This window comes from Tachysurus vachellii, chromosome 1 (genome assembly GCF_030014155.1).
Source record: "Tachysurus vachellii isolate PV-2020 chromosome 1, HZAU_Pvac_v1, whole genome shotgun sequence".
Classification (NCBI taxonomy): domain Eukaryota; kingdom Metazoa; phylum Chordata; class Actinopteri; order Siluriformes; family Bagridae; genus Tachysurus; species Tachysurus vachellii.
The window spans coordinates 37,807,284-37,830,310 of NC_083460.1; the positions used below are offsets into that span (position 1 = coordinate 37,807,284).

Consider the following 23,027-nt stretch of genomic DNA (forward strand, 5'->3'; position numbering starts at 1 on the left):
TAACAGTACTCCCAAAGTGGTTTTTACTTAATTAGCAATTATACCCAGACACAGTGGCTTTACTCATTTATTTTATCTATATTAGTCTTGACATTAATCTATGAATTTTATAGGTAGGTAGCTATAGAGACAGAAAATATTCCATGCTTCGAAATAGCATAAAAAATATATCTAATGCTGGAAAGGAAATAAAATCATGCATAGCAACAATACAAAATAAACCCAAAACTTGAATATCTAGCTCATCTGTATTTATTAGGATTTTTTTTTAAACTGATTAGTAGAGGTTTGCTACAGTAGTTAAAGTTTTAATTATGCATCAGTAATGGATGAGGAAACCAAAATATCTGTACAGACAGGCAAACACAGATATGCGCACACAACACACTTGCGCTGCTCAGATAACCTCCACTAAGTCATTGGTCTTTAATGTTGCTTTTTAATTAAAAACAGAAAATAAAATTAAAAACTATTTGATTTTCAGAAGACGTCGCTTCGAAAATATAAATTCCATTAGGACACGTCAAAACCGGTCTTACAGATCCCACATTGATCATTAAATTTCTTCGTACAAATCCAGAATATTCTCCAAAACTAAGCGATCATGCTTAAAAGAAAGATTAGAAAACTGCCAATGCTTTTTAGGAATCCTACAGCGATTTATAACTATGTGCAGCAAGATTTCAGCCCAGATATCCTCAAGTACTAAGCTGTTAAAGAAAAAAAAATCTATATATGTACATAGCAACATGTATTTGTAAGAAAACCAAGTCGATGTGATCTGGATGAAATAAATACTTGAATTGATTTCTGATGTATCTGAAATTCACAAACGCAGGACAGGAAGTATCTCCCACAGCCTCCGATAGTGTTGATACAGCCCCACGATACCCCAGAAAAGTAAATATATTTATCCCTTTAGAAAAGCAAAAAGTCTGTAATGAGCATGGAGAGTGAGGTGACAGTACTGTAAGTCTTCAGCTCTGCTCTATATTTGTCCCTTGAATGTTCCAGAAAAGGCACTGTACCTGTAAAGTCTCTCAAAAAAAGCCATGACTCAGGCCATGGCACCATGAACCTCAAAATATACAAGATGTGAGCTTTTTTTTCTCTTCTGGTGGGTCCTGTGTAAATTTAGCAAAGGCTGGCAGGACCTCTAGAGCGTTAGGCAGGCCCTGCTGGCACAGTTCAGTGTGATCAGCTCAGTGATGGTATGGCCTTCTCGAGGAAGGTGCTGGGTCTTGGTGGGACATCAGGAGCCAATGACTTGGACGTAGTTAGCAGGGTAGAGGCCCACCTCGCCACTGTCCAGCTGCCCTTTGCACCAGCCTTGCTCATCCTCCTCTCCCAACTTTATCAGCTCTTCACCTGCCAATCACAGACACATTAAGCTCCGGCATTAGTCATAACATTGAAACGACTAGAGTCATAAATGAATGGTGACAACAGTTACCTTTTATTGCTTAACTATTAGTGATTTTGGTTTATGGCTATAGATAAGACCATTCTTATCCATGTTTTGTTTGTATTGGCGTGTCACATTACAGTATTCAAGAGTCTGCAGTCTTATCTGTAAAGGGCCAGTGTGTGTGTGTGTGTGTGTGTGTGTGTGTGTGTGTGTGTGTGTGTGCGCAGGTTTTCATCCTGCTACAGACCCTTAACAAATGACACACATGTTTTCAATTTAATGTCAGAATAAACTATAATCATGTTGTTAGGTTTTTAAGGTTACAACCAATCTAGGAAGGGTTATGGAAACCTCTCCTCTTTCTGACCCAACGTCTCCAGAAGACCTACTGTAGCTAGTATCTGGTCCGATGAGCTGCCTTCAGCTAAATAATATGACTGGCCATGACAACAGATTCTTCTGTAGAAGCAGCAGTAGTTTATGTTTGAAAAACTAAAGTCACTGAACTTTAAGCAGAGTTCAGTCTACACCAAATACCCTTTGACCACCTCTTTATTGCTGCAGTGAATCAACCGAGGGGTAACACACAAAGAGGAAAGTTCACAGAGACACCAGCGTACGCAATCCCAGATATGCTGTAGCTGGTTTTGCTCTCTCGGATTTCCAGTGACGGGTAACTGTTCCATGGGCAAGATTTGATTTCACCAGATCACAGGTTAAACTATTTTCTGTTTGTTTTGTTTTTTTTCACTACCAGAAGTATTACAGGGGATCCCACTAGCCATATCTATGCTCAGAGAGCCTCAGAATGGAAGGTCATTGGATCCCCAAGACTGGATTTGTGAAATAGAGGTTCACCTGGACTACCAGAATCCCAGACTGAGACCCCATGAAAAGGTTGCAGATGTAGGTAGGGAGCAGATTATCAGGCAGGAAGCACATGGGACAAAAGTTATTTTTCGTTAAATATCGGACTGTCTTGGATGTGTTTAATGTGCTTATACATCCTTAATTTGATTTACTTGTCTCAGGATCATTGGGGTATATATTTTGGGAAAGAAAACCCTCTGAGTTCAGTTAAATGATAGCTTCATACAAACAAATAGCTGTAGTAGTGGGCTGTAAACACCAGTATGTTTACAAACCTGTTTTTGTGAATCCCTGATATATATAGAACACAATTAGCCCAAGCACAGACTACAATCCTTGCATGTAGCTGAGCATTTGAGAGTTTAGAGCCTAGAAATGGCTCTTTGGAACTATGAGGGTTTGAATTCACAACCCATAATACTGCCCATGTAAGTTTATCAGACTAAAACCACTACCTAATTATCATTTGCATCCTGGAATCAAGTAAGGCCGTAAAAGCCACCAGCAGATGGCAGTAATCACTTTAGAACAGAGACTAATTACATTGTGAATCGTGACGCAGTGACGTGGCTGAAAAGGATCATGACTACGCTCGATTCTCTGTAGAATATGAGCACCACTCTAAACCAATCAAATGATTTAAAAAATCCCTATTGTTGTAGGTTTTAAAGAATAAACCCAACAAAAAAATCTGTATTTTATATAAGCAAAAGATGAACCATAAGAATAGATTATACACCAGATTGATAGTGTACAGCTGTTGTATCCTCTCAGGGCTGTTGAAGGAGAGATGATCTACACAACACTGCAATCTGTAATATTAAATGCATCATTTAAGTACTTTCTGGAAATTTATAACAGGAGACCTTCCTCTTGAGCATCATAACCACACTCTAAAGGCTTACCCACAATCTAAAACTCAAAAAGGAATCGGTGTTTAGGTGTGCCTTAAAGATGATTCATCATCTTACTTACACCAGCCTTAAAATTTCCATATGAAGCCCCAAGACATACCAAGAGCTGTATGAGCTAGGGTGAGAAATCAGACATGCTACATTCATAGGTAGTCATATTGTTTTCAAATTCATTCCCGAAAACCAATACGTTTCAAATCAAACCATGCTTCAAAAAACAGAGTGCTGCGCGGAAGTGTTTTTACTTATTGGCCGATGGTGAGACAATAAAAGGACACACAAGGATTTCCTCTTTTATCAATCTTGGAAATCTCTTCAATCGCAGACGCTTTCCGAGATTGACGTGACATTAGCCGTAGGAAAACCCGAATTAAATATCCTTTTAGAATCACAACAAAGCACCCATACTCAGATTTGTCCAGCTCTGTTCGATATGTCTGTCATCAGGCAGAGTGATCAACAATCAAAAATTACATACTGTAGCTGTTATCTGCACATTGCTGATTGTTGATCTTCTGGTCTAACACGAAGACAAACGCGAAGGCAGGGCGTTTAGACAATCTCACCACTCCACATGCCATAATCATGCTCAAACAGAAGGTACTACGGGTCAAAATGGTGTGTGTGTTTTTGTACATGTGTGTGCCATTAATAAGCATTAGTAGGGATTAATACCTGCTTTAAAGCTCAGCTCATCAGATTCTTGGCCAGTGTAATCATACAGTGCTCTAACGCGCACACCCGCTACCTTCTCCTCCTCTTCAGGCTCAACTCCGTTCGCTGCTATATATTTCTTAGGGCTCTCTTCATCAGACCAGTCTGAAGAGTAGTCTTTGGCAGCTCTGTATTAGACAGGAGACAAAACAGAGTTTACAGATGTGACATTTTAAATCACAATCCTCAAAATAAACGTTTCTTATAGTAAATAACTAACTTAATATTGTGGCAGTTCCACTAACAAGTGTAACTATAAATGGATAATAAAAAGTACTGTAGAATTTCTTTGTTGGCAAATAGCTGTAGGATAAGACAACAGTACATAGAGTAGATTTTTCCTTTGGTTAACAAGCCAGTAAATATAATGTAACTGATGTTTTAAACCTGTTGTGTAAAGCACCAGAATGTGCTTTTAAATGCTGTTGCAAAGGCATCTGTTCAGTTGCCCCCTGATAAACAGATGGCCATAAAAAAAAAAAATAAAAAAAACATGCTGATATAAACTGAACTCTGTTGCTGATTTTTACAACCAAATTGACTTTATATAGAGAAACGTTCATTCCTTGGTTAGGATTATCTTAGGACTGAGTCAATATACCACCACACACAAGCACCCAGATATTGTGATAAATTAAACCCATAATGCTACAGTAGTAATTATAATGTCTACATTTACCAGCAAGACAAAGCCTCTAGAGAGAACCAGCGTTACCATGATAAGAACCCGGATAGCTAAAGGAGCAAAACCCGCTCTAGTTTAAAGGTTCGTTCATAGTAAAGAGCTCTAGGATATATATCATATCATGAGTACTACAGCTCAATTTTGTGTCTCTCAAAACCTGCAACGAGTTAACAGAGGGAAATGAGGAACATTTGTCGCAGGCATCTATTTTCCCATGAGAAAATGCAGCTCAAATAACAAGCCATATTTTCTTTCTATCTGTAATCCCAGAGCTCTTTGAGCAAGCATTCCTAATAGCAAATACATAGAACAACATTCTGAGAAGATCATCGAGGAAAAGAGCTGTATCGAGATAAACAAAAAAGGAAAATTATAGTGTGTGTTTGTGTGTGTTTTACCGGATGGTATCTTGTGGTGTCTGAGGTGCTTCGTCAGCAGCAGAGACGATGTTGGTCAAAGTGACATCATCGATTCGGCTGCTCCTCTCTTTGCGGCTGATGGTGCGATTGGACTCTGGAGTCCATTCCTGTCCAAATCACACAAAAATAATTCTTAGAATATCCAAGTTCCCTAACATACAGTACACAATTCCACAAATATAAATAACAGCCCCAACACGTTTAAGTACATTAACGGATACAAAACCATGAAAGTTGAATACATTTGATACATGGCAAACTCTGTCATGACTCCCGGCATGGCACATGCTAGACCATTCTGTAGCTGCACAAAGAGCTTCAGTATGAGAGGCTAGTTAAACTGTAGGTTCCACTATGCTTGCTGTCTGTCCAAAGAAGCCCCAATGGCTTGGTTATGCAATACCCAAAGGATAACGTTTAGGTCTAACTTCAGTTGTGCAAAAATAGAACTTAAACTGTGGAGGCGGGGGTCTGAAATAAATAAAAGTTGGAATGGGACATAGAGAAGGGAGTTCTGGCACAGAGAGAAGGATCCTACATTCCACAAGCCATCCGTGGGCCATGAAAACAACAGGGCATTCACCGTCAGCGCATTAGGATTCACTAAGCCCAGAACTCATGGTTAGGATGGCTCAACGAATGACATGCATACAGATGGACTTTTTGAGCTTCTACTGGAAATGTCCAATCTCTTGGCTAAACAGTAGACAGGACATGGGTTCTTTAGATTGTAGCTGGGAAAAAATAGCATGTTGATTTTTATGGTCAATAAACACTATAAAACTAATGGCCTTTATAGAGTGGAAACTCTAAGTTCAGTTGTACCTCAGACTGAGGCATGTTCGAAAGTGCACTTTAAACTGGGACAAGTTCCCTGTTGTTGTCAGACTATAACAAGATCAAATCTATACCTCAGATTGATGAAAGTTGACCGATGGACCTGTAACTTGGGCCAGATTAGAAATGTATTCAAAATATGGTTAGTTTAAAGCAAATGGCCAGTTCAATACTTTACCTCAAACTGGGGCCAGTTCATGCTCATTCCAGGTCCATGTGTATTCCTCCACCACCGCAGGTCCTCTGTGTCACTGGCTACATTAATGGTCTGGCCCAGGTCTCGGTACAACGCCTTAAACCTGGGTGAAAAATTGCCACAGAATTTTTTTTATTGATCAAATCAAAACAACAGTTACAACAATGAAGAGAAAATAACTTTATTCGCCTAGTTCACACTATTATAAGGGCATATGCACACATGGCACTTGAGAAGGCATGTAAATTGTGTGGAATGAATCAACACACCTTAAACAAACACCCTGGATCAGAGGGGAGATTCCAGCACACAAATTACACAGGACTAACAGATAATTACAGGAGGTACATGGTAAAAATACAAATGCCATTGTTTTTAAAAGCAACAGCAGGATTTGGGGACATTTTTGTCTCAGACAACCTACAGGAACATTCCGATAGAAGACATGCTAGAAGCTAAAAGCAAGCTCGGATTCGAACGTAAGCCTTGCCTTAACCTTTGTTCTAAAAGACTCTAGTTAATGGACAACACAATGTTGAACATTCTTTCTAAGGTAAACAACGATAACGGAGTTCACAGTCAAAGAAAAGTAGAGCCAATAGTTAAAATTTTGATGTATTTGCCAATACATGACTAAACTATTAAACAGCCTTGAGGGTTCTAAAGCCTGACTACACAAGTCAGAATTGCAAAAGGCAGGTATTTTTTTATGGATCTTAGGGCAGGGATATTTCATCCTTCTAGGTACTGTAGTTAAATATTTAACACAAATCTCAAAAATTTTAATGACCTAAACTTTAACCATTAATGACTTTTTACTTTCAGAAAGACTGCACACACTCACGCTTCACTGCTGGAGAGGTCTAGATGCTCATGGATATCCAGCATCACCTCCTTAAAGAAGCACAGCCGCTTCTTCTCAGCATCTTGGGTTATCTCGAACATTTGCTCCATATCTTCCATGTATCGTGGGTTACAGCGGTTCAGCTCATCAAGAGCTTTCTCATAGCGCTCTTTCACCTGAGGCATGACACACAAAGCAGCTTTTAATTAGAAAAAAATTTTCAGACCATTTCAGTACAAAGTTTTATGCTTTATGCAGTTTATTCTTACCGTTAAATAGGATTCTAATGAACTACACATTGAAAACAAAGATTTATCATACAACATGTCAGAGTGAAGACATGGATAGAAATATTAGTTTGTGGACGTTCTTTTCTATGAAGTTAGAACCGTCGACATTTCCATAATGGGCCTAAAGCTTTGGCTGCTGTACAAAAAACAAAAGAGGAAACCTGCCCAGCGTTCATATTAGTCATAACGTCCCATTCATGAGAAAGATGTACACAAAAGTACAAAGAAGTTTCTGGGGGGAAAAAAAAAAGAAAAGAAAAAGATGAATTTGCTTCCGTGAGAAAAAAAAATCCTGTTTCTGAAGTTCTGAAGAAGTCTACATTGCTAAGGGTGTGCATGTTAATTAAAATAAGTTGAGTTTTTTTTGGCACTGAATTTGCAATAAATTATTACTTGCCAGCGGCTGTGTGGGTGGCGTGTTTTTTTGTAAAGCCTTAATTTTCTTTTGCTTTTAAGTATCTAGAGTCTGCTAGACTTCGAGTCCATAGTTATCGTGAGCAAGCGTTTCCTGTTGAACACCTGAACAAACTCTCACTAATTACTAAGACTTAAGAGCTGTGTTAATGAAGGGATAAACCGAACAACATATCGTCATGTCTCTTTACAGGTGTGTCTTTGCTTACGGGAAATATGAGGGTGTTGGTTTGAACTGGCTTGATTTGTTTGTGTGCAGCAAGATGGCAGCATTGTGGGGCAGTTCCTACAGTGCTTTCTAAAAATGAGCTCACTGTAGAAACCATCAGCTATTTTTAATATACGGCAGTAAAAAAGGAATGGTACTGTATGTTATGTTATGCGGGTAAGAAATAATACAGCTTTTAAACAACTTAATCTCCAAAAATATGCTGTAATTTAGCTTTCTCTAAATCCAACCATGTTCCTTATAATAAATCATTTAAATATATTTTACATAATCTATTTTAGAGACTGGACATTTCTGCCTTAAGCTATAATAACGATTGTTTGAATGAAACACATAAGAGCAAGGAATTGAAGTGAAGCACCAACATACAGTATGTAAAGGGGGTGTGAGAAGCCCTATTAAAAAACTTGTATAGACATCTTACATCTGGTCTGTTGATACTAAATAAAAAGGACAGACACGATATGTTACTAGACATGTGTCCTTAAGCATTCAATGCATTTACGGATAAAGCAGATCCAAGATCTTGCCAAGCCCCTGCGCTATCACTAAACAAGCCTGTCTTGTCTTGGCTAAACAGAAAGCAGCATTTTGATCTCCGCCCATTGTGGTTCACAAGAACACAGACACCAGCCATGCATCACACCATAAAGATACACTATGACTAACTCCACCAAGCATTCTTCATCCAATTATAGCATTATCGTATGTCTGAATAGTCTAAACTCGTTGATTCATTCATTCAGGATAACTGTGAAACGGAATTCTGGGTACACACCTAGTCTAAACTGCATACTGATCCTTAAAGGAGCCACAGATAAACATAGCAATTTAGGAGCTAATGTTGCTTCATTCTGTTACCTTTTCTGCTTCCTGTGTGCATTTCTCCACGCGATCCGTAAACTTGCGCACCTCCTCCGGGGACTTGGTGGTATCAGCCTTGGCATGTGTCTCGCGTGTCATTGCTGTCCGTTCCTCCTTACGGGCCTGGTGGTAGCACTTTTTAGAAGCTTCTACCTATCAAAATATAAGAAAAGCACAATCGTCAGCTGCTTCAGATCTCAGTTTGTTTCTGTGTATGACCTGAGAATACATGGGGTTATAACTCACTTCCTTAAGTTTGCGGACCCAGGGTTTCTGGGCCTTTCGGAATCCCTCGTCGGCATCCTTGGTCTCCTTGAATCCTCCAATCATCTGCTTGTGGTAGGCGTCTTTTTGCCAGACACGGATCTTCTCGCTGTCTTCCATAACCAGCTTTTCCTTCAGCTCCATGTGGATCTCACTCAGCTTGTCTGCTGCATTCATAAACGCATGCCAAGCCTTCTCCATGGTGCCATACTGTGAACCTAGAAGAGGAGGAAACGCCTGTTCTAAATATAAAGAAATATCTAAAAACTTTGATTGCTTTGTCGAAAGGTTATTTGACTCTTAATAAAGGTGTCTGTACATATATTAGTCCATTGGGTAGATCTAATGGAGATGCCACTGTAATTCCACAATGATATGATTTGTGGTTTGTACTAAAGTGCTGACAGAACATAGTTATCTTACGGCATGCCAAGTTCTCTTTTATTATAATGTTCTCTATTCAAAAAGTCAGAGAAGCACTACAGAAGTGGAACAATATGGTTTTGGTCCTAGATGGGAATTCAAGATATGGGGCAAAAAGCCCACATTGGTAAAATTAGTGTTGTGAGGCCATGTATTTTCCGGACTATAAGCCGCAACTTTTTTCCCCACGCTTTGCACCTTGCGGCTTAAACAATGACACGGCTAAAATATGGATTTTTCCCGCTTTCATTTTTTTTTTTTTTCAAAAAAAAAAAAAAAACATTCTGATGACTTCAGTGGTTTCAGTGTACAGAAGGAGGAAGATAGTGACCAATGACTTTCTTGGTAGGCTACTGTGTACTGCAAATTTTTTATTTTTTGTGACAAGCCGTGTTTCGTTAAAGATTAAAAGTTAAAGGTAGGCCAATGCGCAGGGGCGTGTCTTGTCAATATGGGCGGAGAGAGTGTTCAGTGCGCATGTGTGACATTAGCAGAAAGCGGTTTTAACATTGACGTGGAGGATAAAAACAAAGAAAGAAAGCGAAGAAAGGTTTACGATAAGGCAAGAAGTAGGACGTGTTAATATAGGATCAGCTTTCCAGCGCTGGAGAGAACTGAAGGAGCAGGAAGTTGGTGCATATTCACAGATTGGAGTTTCCTGAGTCAATAACTCCTGAGCTAAACGCTGTTACTACACAAATAACACCTCTTTTCTATCGTAGTAATGTACACGCACTGAACACTCTCTCCGCCGCATATTGACAAAACCCGCCCCTTTCTTCTCATTGGCTACACGTTTGTTTTGATTTTTAGTTTGTCGTTCCGACTCAGTTTTCTGAAGCATTTCTCAAAAATCAGAGAGAGACCCTGCCTTTTAATTTGTTTCAATGTACCTGTAGGCACCTGCGGCTTATAGACGTGCGGCTTATTTATGTTAAAAATAATCATTTTTTTCAAATTCAGTGGGTGAGGCTTATATTCAGGTGCAGTCAATAGTCCAGAAATTACGGTAATCCGGTCTCATACTCTGGTTTTCTCCAAAATAGTACACACTGCACAAGCTAAACAGCATCATATTATTATCATTAACACATTTACGAACTTCCTTACGTTGCTAAAGAAAGCCATGTTGAGCAAGCAAGCATAATGTATCTGCATGTCTGGTAACTAAATCTGGTAATCATCAAATGAAACAGAGCAGTTGTGTTAAGCAACAGAAATATGTTTGAGGTAACAGGTTATTTTGAGACAGCAGGGAGAGCCCCTGTGGCCTCAAACTAAATCCAAGTCCTGATCACCTTTCTCCACAACACCCCTCCATTTCTTTGCCCAGTCATTCAGCTGCTGGGAATAGGCCTTCTCGATTTTGGCACGCTCCTGGAAGCAGCTGATCAGCTCATTGCAGAGTTTGTGTCCGTCGTCAATTCGCTTCACCGTCCTCTTGTAGTTCCCCGGCTGAGAACCAGACACAACAAGGTAGAAAAATAGAAGAGTATATTTACATTTACATTTACGACATTTAGCAGACACCCTTATCCAGAGTGACTTACAACTGAGCAACTGAGGGTTAAGGGCCTTGCTCAGGGGCCCAGCAGTGGCAGCTTGGTGGACCTGGGGTCGAACCCATGACCTTCCGATCAGTAGCCCAACACCTTAACCACTGAGCTACCACATCCCACATAATAGAAGAGTAGCATTTATAACAATTTTTATTAACAAAGCTAACCTTCTATACTTTTCAGAGCTACATTACCACAGTTTGTCACCATTATTAAGCAACTTAAGTGGAAGTGGATCGTTTTGCACCCAGCCAAACCAACAACCTGTGCAGACAATTGTACTGAGAAAAGCAAGCTCCTTATTTCTCATATAAAATGTCCTGGAGCCTTTATTCGTATGGGTTTCGATACAAGGTACAGAATTGTTTTTTTTATTCCCATCCCCACAAGCACTTGGGTAGCAGCCACCTCTGCTATGCAGTGGCTTTTCAGAGCTGAGCCTCAGTGGCAGTTGCTAACTCTCTTACAGGCGAGTGTAGACTTGACAGAGTTTTACACAGGAGGTGGAGGAGGGGCAGTGAAGCAGATCACCTCTTAGGGAGGTCTCTCTCTCTCTCTCTCTCTCTCTCTCTCTCTCTCACAGTCCTATCTGTCAAACTGTCAAAATAGCCTGGAAACCCTAAGTGCAGAGTGCTACACCAGAATCCACTTTCTCTGGTTTATAAATGCTCAAACATAAATGTGTGGGTGTTTTATCTAGAAAAGGGCTTCTCACCTCCCAAAAGCTGTCATAGCTCCCAAGGTCTTGTAGGTCCCCGTTGGAAGACATTTTGGGGTCACCCTTGCAGCACGGAATGATTGCGGCTTTCTGTCAAACTGGGGACAAAGCAAAGCATGAAACATTTCAACACAGAGAAGGAACACAAGGAAGCCAGCTATAGTTACAAAGATTTAAATAATGCTTAATTTACGACAAAAACTTGTTCGACCAGCCACTGCTTTGGCACATTGCCCCACACCACATGCAACAGCACAGACTCAAGGCTCAACGGTCTCTACAGTGTTTTCCAATCTAATATGTAAAGTGCCAGTGTAAAATGCCAGACACACTACTCTATTCCAATGGGGAAAAAAGCGAGGGATGTCTGGACTTTACCAACTTTTCCTCAATTTAAGTATCTGATAACATAACAAGATTAACGCTAACAAAGAGCAGAAAGTTGACAATACACTCAATCGACTCACCAATAAGCAGAACTTTGTCTTGTCCTAATGCGAGTTAGAGAGACTCTACCTCAGCTTGGGCACGTTAGTGTGGCTAAAGATAACGGTACCCTGTCTACCAGCTTGCCCCCACTCCACCCCACAAGCTCCACTACTCAACACTGCAGTCATACGAACTGTAATCCCGTTCATTTAGCCATCTGACACACTTCCATCACTCACGATGCCAAAGGAAACTCCCGTCGGTGACATCGCTCATGCTCCTGAAATACCCAGTGTTTATTAAAACAAGAACTGTTGGCAAGAGCAACTTAGACTCCATTTGTCAATAAAATAGCTCTTGTTTTTTTGAGCAAACTGCGGTTTTGACTCCGAAAACAGAATAGAAATGTTAAACCTGATGACCCTTTTCCTGTTAATCCTTGTATTTACAGTAGCTCAAGGCCAGGTCTGAGATCTCTTGCCGTTCCTATTCTTAAAGCCAAGGTCATTCTGGCTTGCTTTCCTCAGACAGACACAGCAAGAGGAAGAAATACAAAGATTCGTTAAGAGCATCTGCTTCCAATCCATGCCAGACGCAAACAGCACTAATGGAAATTTTACACCCTTGAGGGGTTCTGTGTCCTAACCAAGAATCCTTAAAAGAGTTTGCTGTGGAACTGCAGAGAGGAACAGCTCTCTGCCAAGCTATCAAAGGTTTTTTTATTTCTTATTCTGAACCAAACTTTTAAATCTAAAAGAGTTGCCTTAGTAAGTAACTAGTATATAACTAATGAATGCTTCTGAAAGGTTCAGACATGACCTCCTGTGATGGACAGTGCAATCTGCAGCGTAACAGCACCATATCTATTTGTTTTCTTGCACCTCTGAAAAGGATCTCAGACCGTGTCCTCGTAGGAGGATAATATTACTGATAATGTGCGACTCTTTCTTAAGCAGAAAAATAGTTCAGATTACTTCCCTTAAACTTTCTGCTCGCACGACGGCAAGGCGAATGGGGGTGGGGTGGGGATTGTGTTTGGTGGGAGGGGAGAAATGGAAAGGCCACTCCTAATGAAGGCATTTAACATAGACCTGTTGAATAAGGAACATACATGAGAGCCTCATTTGAGCCACGCATGATAATTGAAACCTTAAATAAAACATAGTCGACCGTGCTTGGAAATGAATCGCTGATCAAACAGCTATGAGGCTCGGGTTATGAAAGAGTGCATCCATTTTCAGGGATTTGGAAGATCCCACACACTCAAACACACAGAGAATCTCTGACAACAGGCTGCGAATACTGAGGGCAGCAGCTGTGTCATGCTGGACTCCGGAAATAACTGAAGCCCCTGAGATCCAGCAGAACTGGCGAGAGAATACAATACACACACCATGACAAGTTTAATCTCTACTGGATAGTAGCGATTGATTTAAACAGCTGCGTACAGATGCATGTGATGAACATCAGTGACTTCAATGGAACTCGGTGCACTCTGGAACACAAAAAAGCCAGAATGCTATAAGGGTAGTTATAAAGAAGTAGAAAGAAAATAGACCATGTAAGTAGGAAGCGTTGTATGAATTATTTGAGAAGCAGGCTGCAGAAAAACCCAAGAGGCACAGAGACGTAAATCTGTTCTCATAGTAATCCTAGGTAACGGCAGCTGATGGGATCCTTCTAAAAGCTCTAGAAAGTGACAAGAGTCTTAAGATGTGAAATGGGTTTAATATCATGTAGTAAATTATATAGTGAATGTTAATTTCAGTCAATCACTGAATAATCCTTGACTAAATGTATGAAATTAACAAATACAGCAAGTGAGGTCATAGCTGTACGTCTTCAGGGGCACATCATAAATAATCCATATCATTCCTCAAAACGTTGGTCAAGCAACTGTGTGTGAGAATCATTTATTCAATTATCCACAATTCTCATTTTATCAGAATCATGTAGTCCTGAGGTCTGAAATCTTTTGCACAGTCAGTAATTAATGACCTTTCCATGGACGGTCAGTAATTACTGACTGTGCAAAAGATTTCAGGCAGCTTTCAGGCCAAACGAAGGCGTACACACTTGACACAAAACTGTTATACACATTTTAGACTCGACTGAATTGACTGAACGTGAATTCATCAAATCAAATTCTTGAAGGGTTCGCTGTACAAAATCAGTGTACGGAAAACAGACAGGGAATGTAGAAGGCGTTGTCTGAATGCTTGTTTAAAGTTCTTCGACCTGCCTGATCTGTCCTGATTCCCTATTGGAGTCTTATCACTTGGTGGTGCACACTGCTGCTGAGGATGGACCACATGGACAGCCTGGAAATACATGCGATTGCGGTGGATGTTTCCAGTTTGTGACCTGGACCTGGCTTTGGACTGCTGTTGCCATGGGCAGTTTTGTGCTCAGGTCTTTTTCATTGACAACTTGAGCAGGAAGGAATTTATGTTAAAATTATAATGAAGTCAGAAAATATTCTGATGTTGTTCAGAGGCTCCTTGGTTCCTGGTTACAAAATTGCATTTGACTATAGACTGTACGGGAAGAAAAAGAAAATTATTTATAAAATCACACTATCCGGTGTATTTAAATGCACAGTAATATGTATCCATAAGAATGGCCCAATAATCGACTGTGCCTTCATTGTGAAAATCCAATATATCAACTTAATCCATCAGTCAGTTAACATACCGTTTGACTGCTACACTACATTTGCTTAATGGAACTGGACATTCATTCATTCATTCATCTTCTACCGCTTATCCGAACTACCTCGGGTCACGGGGAGCCTGTGCCTCATCTCAGGCTTCATCGGGCATCATGGCAGGATACACCCTGGACGGAGTGCCAACCCATCACAGGGCACACACACACTCTCATTCACTCACGGAATCACACACTACGGACGATTTTTCCAGAGATGCCAATCAACCTACCATGCATGTCTTTGGACCGGGGGAGAAAACCAGAGTACCCGGAGGAAACCCCCGAGGCACGGGGAGAACATGCAAACTCCACACACACAAGGCGGAGGCAGGAATCGAACCCCCAACCCTGGAGGTGTGAGGTGAATGTGCTAACCACTAAGCCACCGTGCCCCCCTTGGAACTGGACAAATTCATGCAAAATCTGAGAGATTTACCCTGGGAAATAATCCATCCACATTAGAAATCTGTCCCTTAAAACTAAATTTATATAATTCTATTTTAAGGCCTTTTCTAAAACTGTAGCAACATTATATGACTAAAGAAACAAAGACATGCTGAGCCCTAAACATTTACATAAATATACAGTTTGTACAGTGTATATTGTCTAGAACGATAAAATCTAATATGCTAAATTTGTTGTCCTTAAGCTGCACCCTGTTCAGGTTCATTTCATTTTGGTACAGGATCTGGGTTTGGGGCTGACACTGGTTTGGACGTTAACCTCACAGTGGCTGGGTTGGTTTCCTGGGCCACGGCAGTGAGACCACCGGGGAACTAAAACAGGTTATATTTGAATTGCTGTTAAATCCCAACACATTAATATGCGGCAATAGAACTAGAATTTTATAGATGTGTGTATACTATAAATTCCAAACTAGAAGACTAGAACTCTTCAATGCTTGCAGAACCCTTTGCTCGGTTTGTAAAGAACACAACGTAGCAGTTAATGTTGTACATCTCTACTTATTTATTTTTAAGGTTCATAGCTATACGACTTTAGGAGTTACGAGGATGGACAGGATTAGGAACGAGCGCATCATAGGGACAGCTCAGGTTGGCTGTTTTGGGGACAAGGTCAGAGAGGCTAGATTGAGATGGTCTGGACATGTACAGAGGATGGAGATGGATTTTTTTGGTAGAAGGATGTTGGAGCTGGAGCTACCAGGTACGAGGTCAAGAGGAGATACAGTATATGGATGTGCTGAAAGAGGACATGAGGTTAATTGGTGCGAGAGTAGAGGATGCCGAAGATAGAGGTAGGTGGAAACAGATGATTCGCTGTGGTGACCTCTAACGTGAAAAGCCGAAAAGTAGAAGAAATAGTTCATAGCTATCAGTCTGCTGCTCATGCCGGTCTCTGTCACTAGAATGATATCTGGAATACATACACAAACATCTTGCTAATGTTGGCCTGTACTGCTCTGACAGATCACGCGACAGGAAATACTCTCGCACTGGCACTAACCCCAATTTTACCCCGGACGTGCCATATTAGCTAAACGAAATACGCTTCATTTCTTTTGTCAACAAAACAGTGTCAACGCAACATGGCAGATGTGGGTCAGCTGTAATTACATAACACGACTTAATGAAAATGTGACAGATAGCAGAACAGTAAACAAACGGCGGATGGGTTTTCTGGTCATCCGTAAGCAAACAATTCACAAGGCGACAACAGGCAACACACGTCTACGTTGCTGTGGAATAGGAATTGTACAGATTATAGCAAGGTTGGAAATTAGAATTTGTGCTGCAGTTTAAGCATGAAAAAGAAATAGAGACAGGATGCGTCGAGTTGCCTTTACGTGTGTATGACGGAGTCAGTGTGAACGGTGGAAGAGGAATTTTTGCACTGTGCTAATTTTTCATTTGGTGCTGTATTTATTTTATATTATTCTGGTCAGGTGTTAGTGCTTGCGTCTCTCGCTGACATCACAGGGCACATTTATTGCCAGGTTATTGCTAGCATAACTACAATAAGCTTAAAGTGAAGCATCTCAAGTTTGAGAGAATACGGTACAAAATAATTTGCTTATTCTCTCGCTTGGCGACATTCAAATTATTGCGTTTATGAAAAGTAAGGTAGGAAAAGTGGAGACGTTTGTAGAACTGTGTCTAAAGAGCGTGATGTTGAGAGAGGTATTATAATAAAAATGATAATAGAAAATATAAGGATAAATATAAATGCAATTCAAAATTTTTCTAGATTTTTATTTCTTTAAAGCTGCTTTGCGCCAGTGTCCTTTGTTAAGGAGGCTATACAAATAGAGTTGAATTGAATTCGAAGTTTTTCAAGCCGATCTGATCTGTTTGAGCAGAGCACTGATGACGAGGTGAGAGAGAGCTGAGCAGGATAAAGGATTAAAGCGTCGCCGCATCGTTCTGGTAAGATGGAGGGCAAGACCGTGCTATGCAACTATCAGCTTGTCAAACTGCACCTTGGGTAATGTACTAAAAAAAATCTAAAGTAGTCCATAGGGGAAAAAAGTCAACTCAGATCTGAATTCTAGAAATATATCTTGGCTGCCAATGAGACATGAAAAGGGAAAGTTTTAGGAAAAGGTAAAATTTATACTTGTTGAATACAGTTCAAATGACTGAAAACTGTGAGGGGAAAAAAAAGATCTACTTTTTTCTCCAGATGTTTTTAATTTGCACTCAGTAATAAATACAGATAACTGATGATGCTAACGATATATTTGTCTAACGTTAGCCAAGTTGAAAGTACATGGATTTCACATTGACGTAGTCAAAACATTTACGTTGACAGAAACGAGGACGTTGCGTCGGCGCAGAAAATCGAGAGAAGACAAGTGTTTACTAATGTGAGGTAGAAAAAGGGGCGGGGCTTCCAGGGTGTCTATTCATATCGGAAATATCATTCTATTTTGAGGTGGTCCTTACACAATGTAGAGTTCTTACACAAACTACGTAAAAGCTTGCAGCTCCGCTTTGAATCCGTTACGAAGCTACATGTCAATTCTACAGATTAACATACAAGTCATTCAGAGAGTTTTATTTGAAATCGTCTGGTTTCGTTTCACAATTCATTTCAACTTATTCCTGGCGTCAACACCGGGACCTTAAACGGTCCCATAACTTCCATAATCTGTGATACGTGCTGTTAAAAGTGGCTCCTAGAAGCAAACCGAGGGCCATGTCCCTGCTGTTCAAGGATGTTTACACTGCATCGGTCATTGACTCTGTTTGGACTTTCATTCTAAATCAGTACACAAAGGTTTAGTCAGGTTTAATCGGAAGAGCGTTTGTTTGCGTTGAATAGTACATCAGTTAAAAATTAAAAAGAAAATCAAAGAACCGTGTGTGTACCGGATGGGTGTTATATAGCTATAGAACTTCTTGTTGTTCTTCTTTTTTTTATAGCATTACTTTCCACAAAGCTCATTTTAAAAGCACAAGAAAGGTGTGTAGTAGGAGCCTGGATGAAACCGGATAGCTGATGGCAGCACATTCGGAACCCATTAGCCTACTTGTCAGATGTGGCTTTGAGTACATGACTTTTGGCATGTGGTACTTGTTTGCATAGTGTGCTCTCTCTCTCTCTCTCCCAAACACACACTCTCTCTCTCCCTCTCTCTCTCTCCCCCCCCCCTCTCTCTCTCCTTCTTTCTCTCCCGCCTTCTGTTTCAAATCTCAGTCCTACATACACTCGTATGGAAAAATGCCCTGATTAAACCCTTCATTAACTTCAGCAAACCTGAAGTAAACTTTAATCCCAGTATGAGGACGGACCGGTATATCCGTAACACTCGCACACTGAGGTGCTCTTGTTTAGGACGTGTCCATGCAGCAGCCAAACAATGAAAACAATGGCTTCCATTTTGGCATAACGAGGCCACAAGGAGGGAGGGGTGAAATATTCACATAAGCCCTGCTGGAAACTTAGAGTCATTAATCTGATTAATGTATACAAGGTGACTTGAGTGCCGCAGCGGTTATTGTTTCAAAAGCCTGCCTCCGTTAATGGAACATGGGAACTTGTCGATGAGCGGGAATAAGCAAGGGCATATGAACCTACTGATTAAAAAAACGTCTCCTTTCAATAGCTAGCAAAGTGTTTTATATGGCATACAAATCTAGATTAGGTCTAGAGATGCGTCAATAGCATTCTATTGGTCATCAACACAAATATCGAAAGTATTATTATGAATATTAATCAATCAGGGACGTCGTGGATGCCCAAACGTTAACAGGATCGTTTTTTTATAGCATTTTCTAAGTTGTGCCAAGTTGTTTCGCTACCAAAAATTTGTTTATGTAGCATAAAAAAAACTCACTAGCCAAATTTCCATCCACTTTTTGCACCGTTTTGTTTGGTTTTGGTCCATCACAAAAGAAATCCGGCCTCAGAAATTGTGTACCTTTGGATTCCACTATAGATAAAGTGTTCATTTTAAAAATACTTGTAATTGCGATTAGGAAACATCAGAAGATGAAGTAACTGGTTGTCTGACTGGGCTCCAAAAAACTGCCCTAAAGAGAAACCCATGTGTCTGGGACAGAGAACGCAACGGGGCATTCTGGGTTTCTGACCGCATTCACTTTTTTGTTATGCTGAAATAAATGTTTTATTTTGTGTGAACGCCATTTTTCTTGACTATTTCCAAACTATTTTTTTCCCCCACACCGTTTGAGGATTTGACATGAGCCTTAGGGGGAAAAAAAAAACCTTACGTCTACACTAATGAAAACTGATCATAAGGTTTCCACCAAAAACAAAGCAAACGTGAAACACAGATAACAGCTGAGTGTCGAGAACATACTTGGGTAAGAGCTGTTCTGCCATTTTCACTCATCTAGCTTTCTTGAGATATTTCTCTCTCACCTAGATGTCATTTTTTATGATAGCAATCATGTTTGAGAAATTGTATCAGCTTACTTTTTACATTTACAGCATTTAGCAGACGCCCTAATCCAGAGCGACTTACATTTCATCACATTTTTATACAACTGATCGAGGGTGCAATTGAGGTTTAAGGGCCTTGCACAGGGGCCCAGCAGTGGCAGCTTGGTGGACGTAGGAATCGAACTCACAACCTTCCGATTGGTGGCCCAACACCTTAACCACTAGGCTACCACATCCCTAAAGGTTTACTTGAGTTGTAAGAAGCTGCAGTATTTACTCCTTGTGATACTTTCACAGAGCACATTGTGCAGTCTGCTTCGCTTCGAACGCTATCGTTGTCGATATCCGAACAATTATTACAAGAGAACTATATCGTCTGGTTCAAGTACTTGTATTGATGCGTCTGTATTTATGACCGATTGCTGAATATTAACACAAAGCTGCTGAATATGAACCGAAAGCCTTGTCTTCTGCACAGCACACAAAATGCAACAAAGACAAACCAAAATCAACAGGAGTGGTGACGTGTGTGACACGTCAAGCAATACAGAGGATATTAGAGCGGCAAATACAGTATGTTTCACATCACGATCGGCCCAGCAAGCGTTGAAAACTTACCCGTTATATGATGAAATGTTAGCGGTTAGTAATGCCGCTGTCCAGGTACGCTGCCTGTACAGTGGCCCTGCAAGAGACGAAAGACCAAGGAGCTGTTAGAAAGAACCAACAGGAAGAAAAAGGCAGGAGCTCGTCATGCTGCGTTAAACAAGAGAGCAAGTTAATATAAGTCCTGACACCCAAAAGGTGGCACATTCCAAGCCGGATAGTCAAATGCCGCGCGTAGAAAGGTTAGAAAAGCCATCATAGCGCAATGGAAAACTACGCACCATGACACGCTGGTGCTACTCGGCTAAGCCGTCAGCTCGTTGATTTAAACCCATTTACATTCAGTTTTAATGCCATATCAAAAGCACAAAGTGTGAAATAAATGCTGATACCCTTCTAGCATGTTCGAAGCATTTGTAGAAAACCGTTAACTCTGAAAAGTAGTTTGTTAAAGACTAAACTAGCCTCTCATTACACTGTGACTAAACTGTTGGATATACGTTAAAAGGTAATACAGCAATTCTTAGGCAAGTCTCAGGCAAAATACAGCAAATTTAAATAAAACTATATTTTTATAGTTTTATTTATTTTAATATTCAGCTGTTAATTTATTTAAAACAAATTCTTCAAAATAAAACAAATGCAAATAGTGTGAAAAGATACACAATACGCTGAACTATCTCTGAAAAGGGAATTGCGACAAAACTGATCATAACATCTATATTATAATCAATATATTGTCCCGTAAGATCTTTTAGCAAAATGTAACTTTATTCCCAAAACAACATGTACATCACACGCGCACACACACACACACACACACACACACACACACACACACACACACACACACACAGTGTTCTCTCTCTGATGAACACGTATTAACACATCTGGTGTAATGCGTGTGTCTGCATGTCCATTACAACCTTTTAACAGCTTTAAGATCCAGCTGTGAGAATGATTTCAACATCTTCCTCTACTGTTAATGGCTTAATGGAAATTTTATATATATGTATATATGATCTAAAGTGAGTATGAACAAATTTGGAAGACATTTCACTAAAAAGTTTGAATGTATGTTGAGCTTTGGGACAGCTTGTAGTTTAACACATGTAATGCAGCAATGAAATAAGAATCTTAAGAATTAGAAATAAATTCTTCACGCACACAATTGAAACATAGACTTGAGAGAAATCTGTTCGAAATAAATTAAATTTTTAATTAAATTAAATACATTTTTTTAAATACACACAGTGACAATTATATTTTATATATAGTTAAAATAGAATAAAATAAACTAAGTTGATTTGATTTTACAGTTACAAATGGTAAGAAATACTGGGCTCTCGTGTGAAGTTCCTTAAAAGGGTGTGACACTGACATCACAAAACACTGCTGAATTTAAATTTTATACCAGGAAGTGAATAAGAAAGAATGGCAACAATAAAAATAAATAAATAAATAAATCATCAATGCAACACCTTTTTTTTTTTTTAATGCCAACTATGTTTAATAGTTCTAACATACGCTGATAACATTATGATAGAATATAAACATATATACACATACATGTGTAACAACTGACCGAAAGAACAACGTATTGAACTTTAAAAGCAACATAAAGCACTTTGGAATCTGATGAAAACTCCTCTTTAACCGAGGTCATGTGACACCATTCACAACATTTCCCACATTCCTGGTCTCTCAGGTTCAAACACGCTTCTCTCATTAGTCTCGCAGCACATAGTGTGTCAGAGCAGTGGCTTCGAGTAGAGCGTGTACGATTCTTCGCTTGCATGAGCTGTACAGTGGTCGAGTGTTTAGAAAGTCGGTCTGAATGATGTAATAAAACACGTCACAAAATGTAAGTTTGACGAGACAAAAAAAAAACATGGAGCAAAACCTCAGTTATGTGGGTCTCGACATGTTTAGATGAATTAGATCAGGGGTCTCCAATCTTATCCGTAAAAGGGCCAGTGTGGGTGCAGGTTTTCACTCCAACCAAGCAGAAGCCACACCTGATTCCACTTGTTTAATCAGTTGTTCTTGGCTTTTAAAAGACAATGGCGTGGCTTCTACTTGGTTGGAATGAAAACGTGCACCCACACCGGGTCTTTCCGGATAAGATTGGAGACCCCTGAATTAGATGATGGAGACTCCTTCCATAAATGGTAGAAAAATCTCCATACAAGAAGCTTCAGGATATAAACGAGTCTGTTTTTCTTTAGGTGTGTCCCATATGACATATACTCTTCTAATTCATTGTGTAGTATAAACAATGCGAGTAAATAGTGTAGAGTGTTCATGCTCAAACTTCCAGAAAAGAAGAAGTGCGTTCTAAGAACCCGGATGATGCACTTGTTCAAGTGAATAAACAAAGTGTGGAATGTGGGACACTTCGTGCACTTAACACTCACAGCTTTGCTTATGTAGCGGGAAAGGGGCGGGGCTACCAGACGCTTATGCTGGGTGAGAAGAAAATCTCAAGGTCGCCGACAACATTTCTGCTCGACAGAATATTTCATAAATATCTTTTAAATAAACTCGTATATATTTTGTGATTTATTTGTCAACATTCTAAAAATTCACCTTATTCTGCTGAAGCTAGTGGCATCACGTTACTTCCACTTAATAATACGCTATAATAAATAGTGCATACTGTATAGTACGTCATTTGGGACGCAACTCATATTAAACCTCCACCTGTTTTTACATCTGATTAATGTTTAGCTTAGTCTTTGTAGAAGAAGCCTTTATTTTTTTTCA

General features: G+C 39.9%; 1 protein-coding gene across 7 annotated transcripts in view; it reads right to left on the bottom strand.

Moving 5' to 3' along the window:
• Positions 1-236: 236 nt before the first annotated feature.
• The window catches only part of pacsin3 (protein kinase C and casein kinase substrate in neurons 3), a 30,469-nt gene continuing 7,678 nt past the window's right edge, over positions 237-23,027 (bottom strand). For 2 of the 7 annotated variants that reach the window (XM_060886348.1, XM_060886356.1), the window contains 10 exons: positions 20,274-20,340; positions 11,646-11,746; positions 10,670-10,826; positions 8,931-9,166; positions 8,682-8,837; positions 6,888-7,063; positions 6,026-6,146; positions 4,990-5,117; positions 3,868-4,034; positions 237-1,368 (listed from right to left, as the gene is read on the bottom strand). In XM_060886348.1, coding sequence (XP_060742331.1) covers positions 1,253-1,368; positions 3,868-4,034; positions 4,990-5,117; positions 6,026-6,146; positions 6,888-7,063; positions 8,682-8,837; positions 8,931-9,166; positions 10,670-10,826; positions 11,646-11,699 — 1,311 coding nt within the window. In that variant the 5' untranslated portion in view covers positions 11,700-11,746; positions 20,274-20,340 and the 3' untranslated portion in view covers positions 237-1,252. Of the gene's footprint in view, positions 1,369-3,867; positions 4,035-4,989; positions 5,118-6,025; positions 6,147-6,887; positions 7,064-8,681; positions 8,838-8,930; positions 9,167-10,669; positions 10,827-11,645; positions 11,747-12,115; positions 12,752-20,273; positions 20,341-21,584; positions 21,619-23,027 lie in introns of those variants that run through there. The other 5 variants (XM_060886374.1, XM_060886339.1, XM_060886365.1 and 2 more) reach the window with 4 other exon arrangements.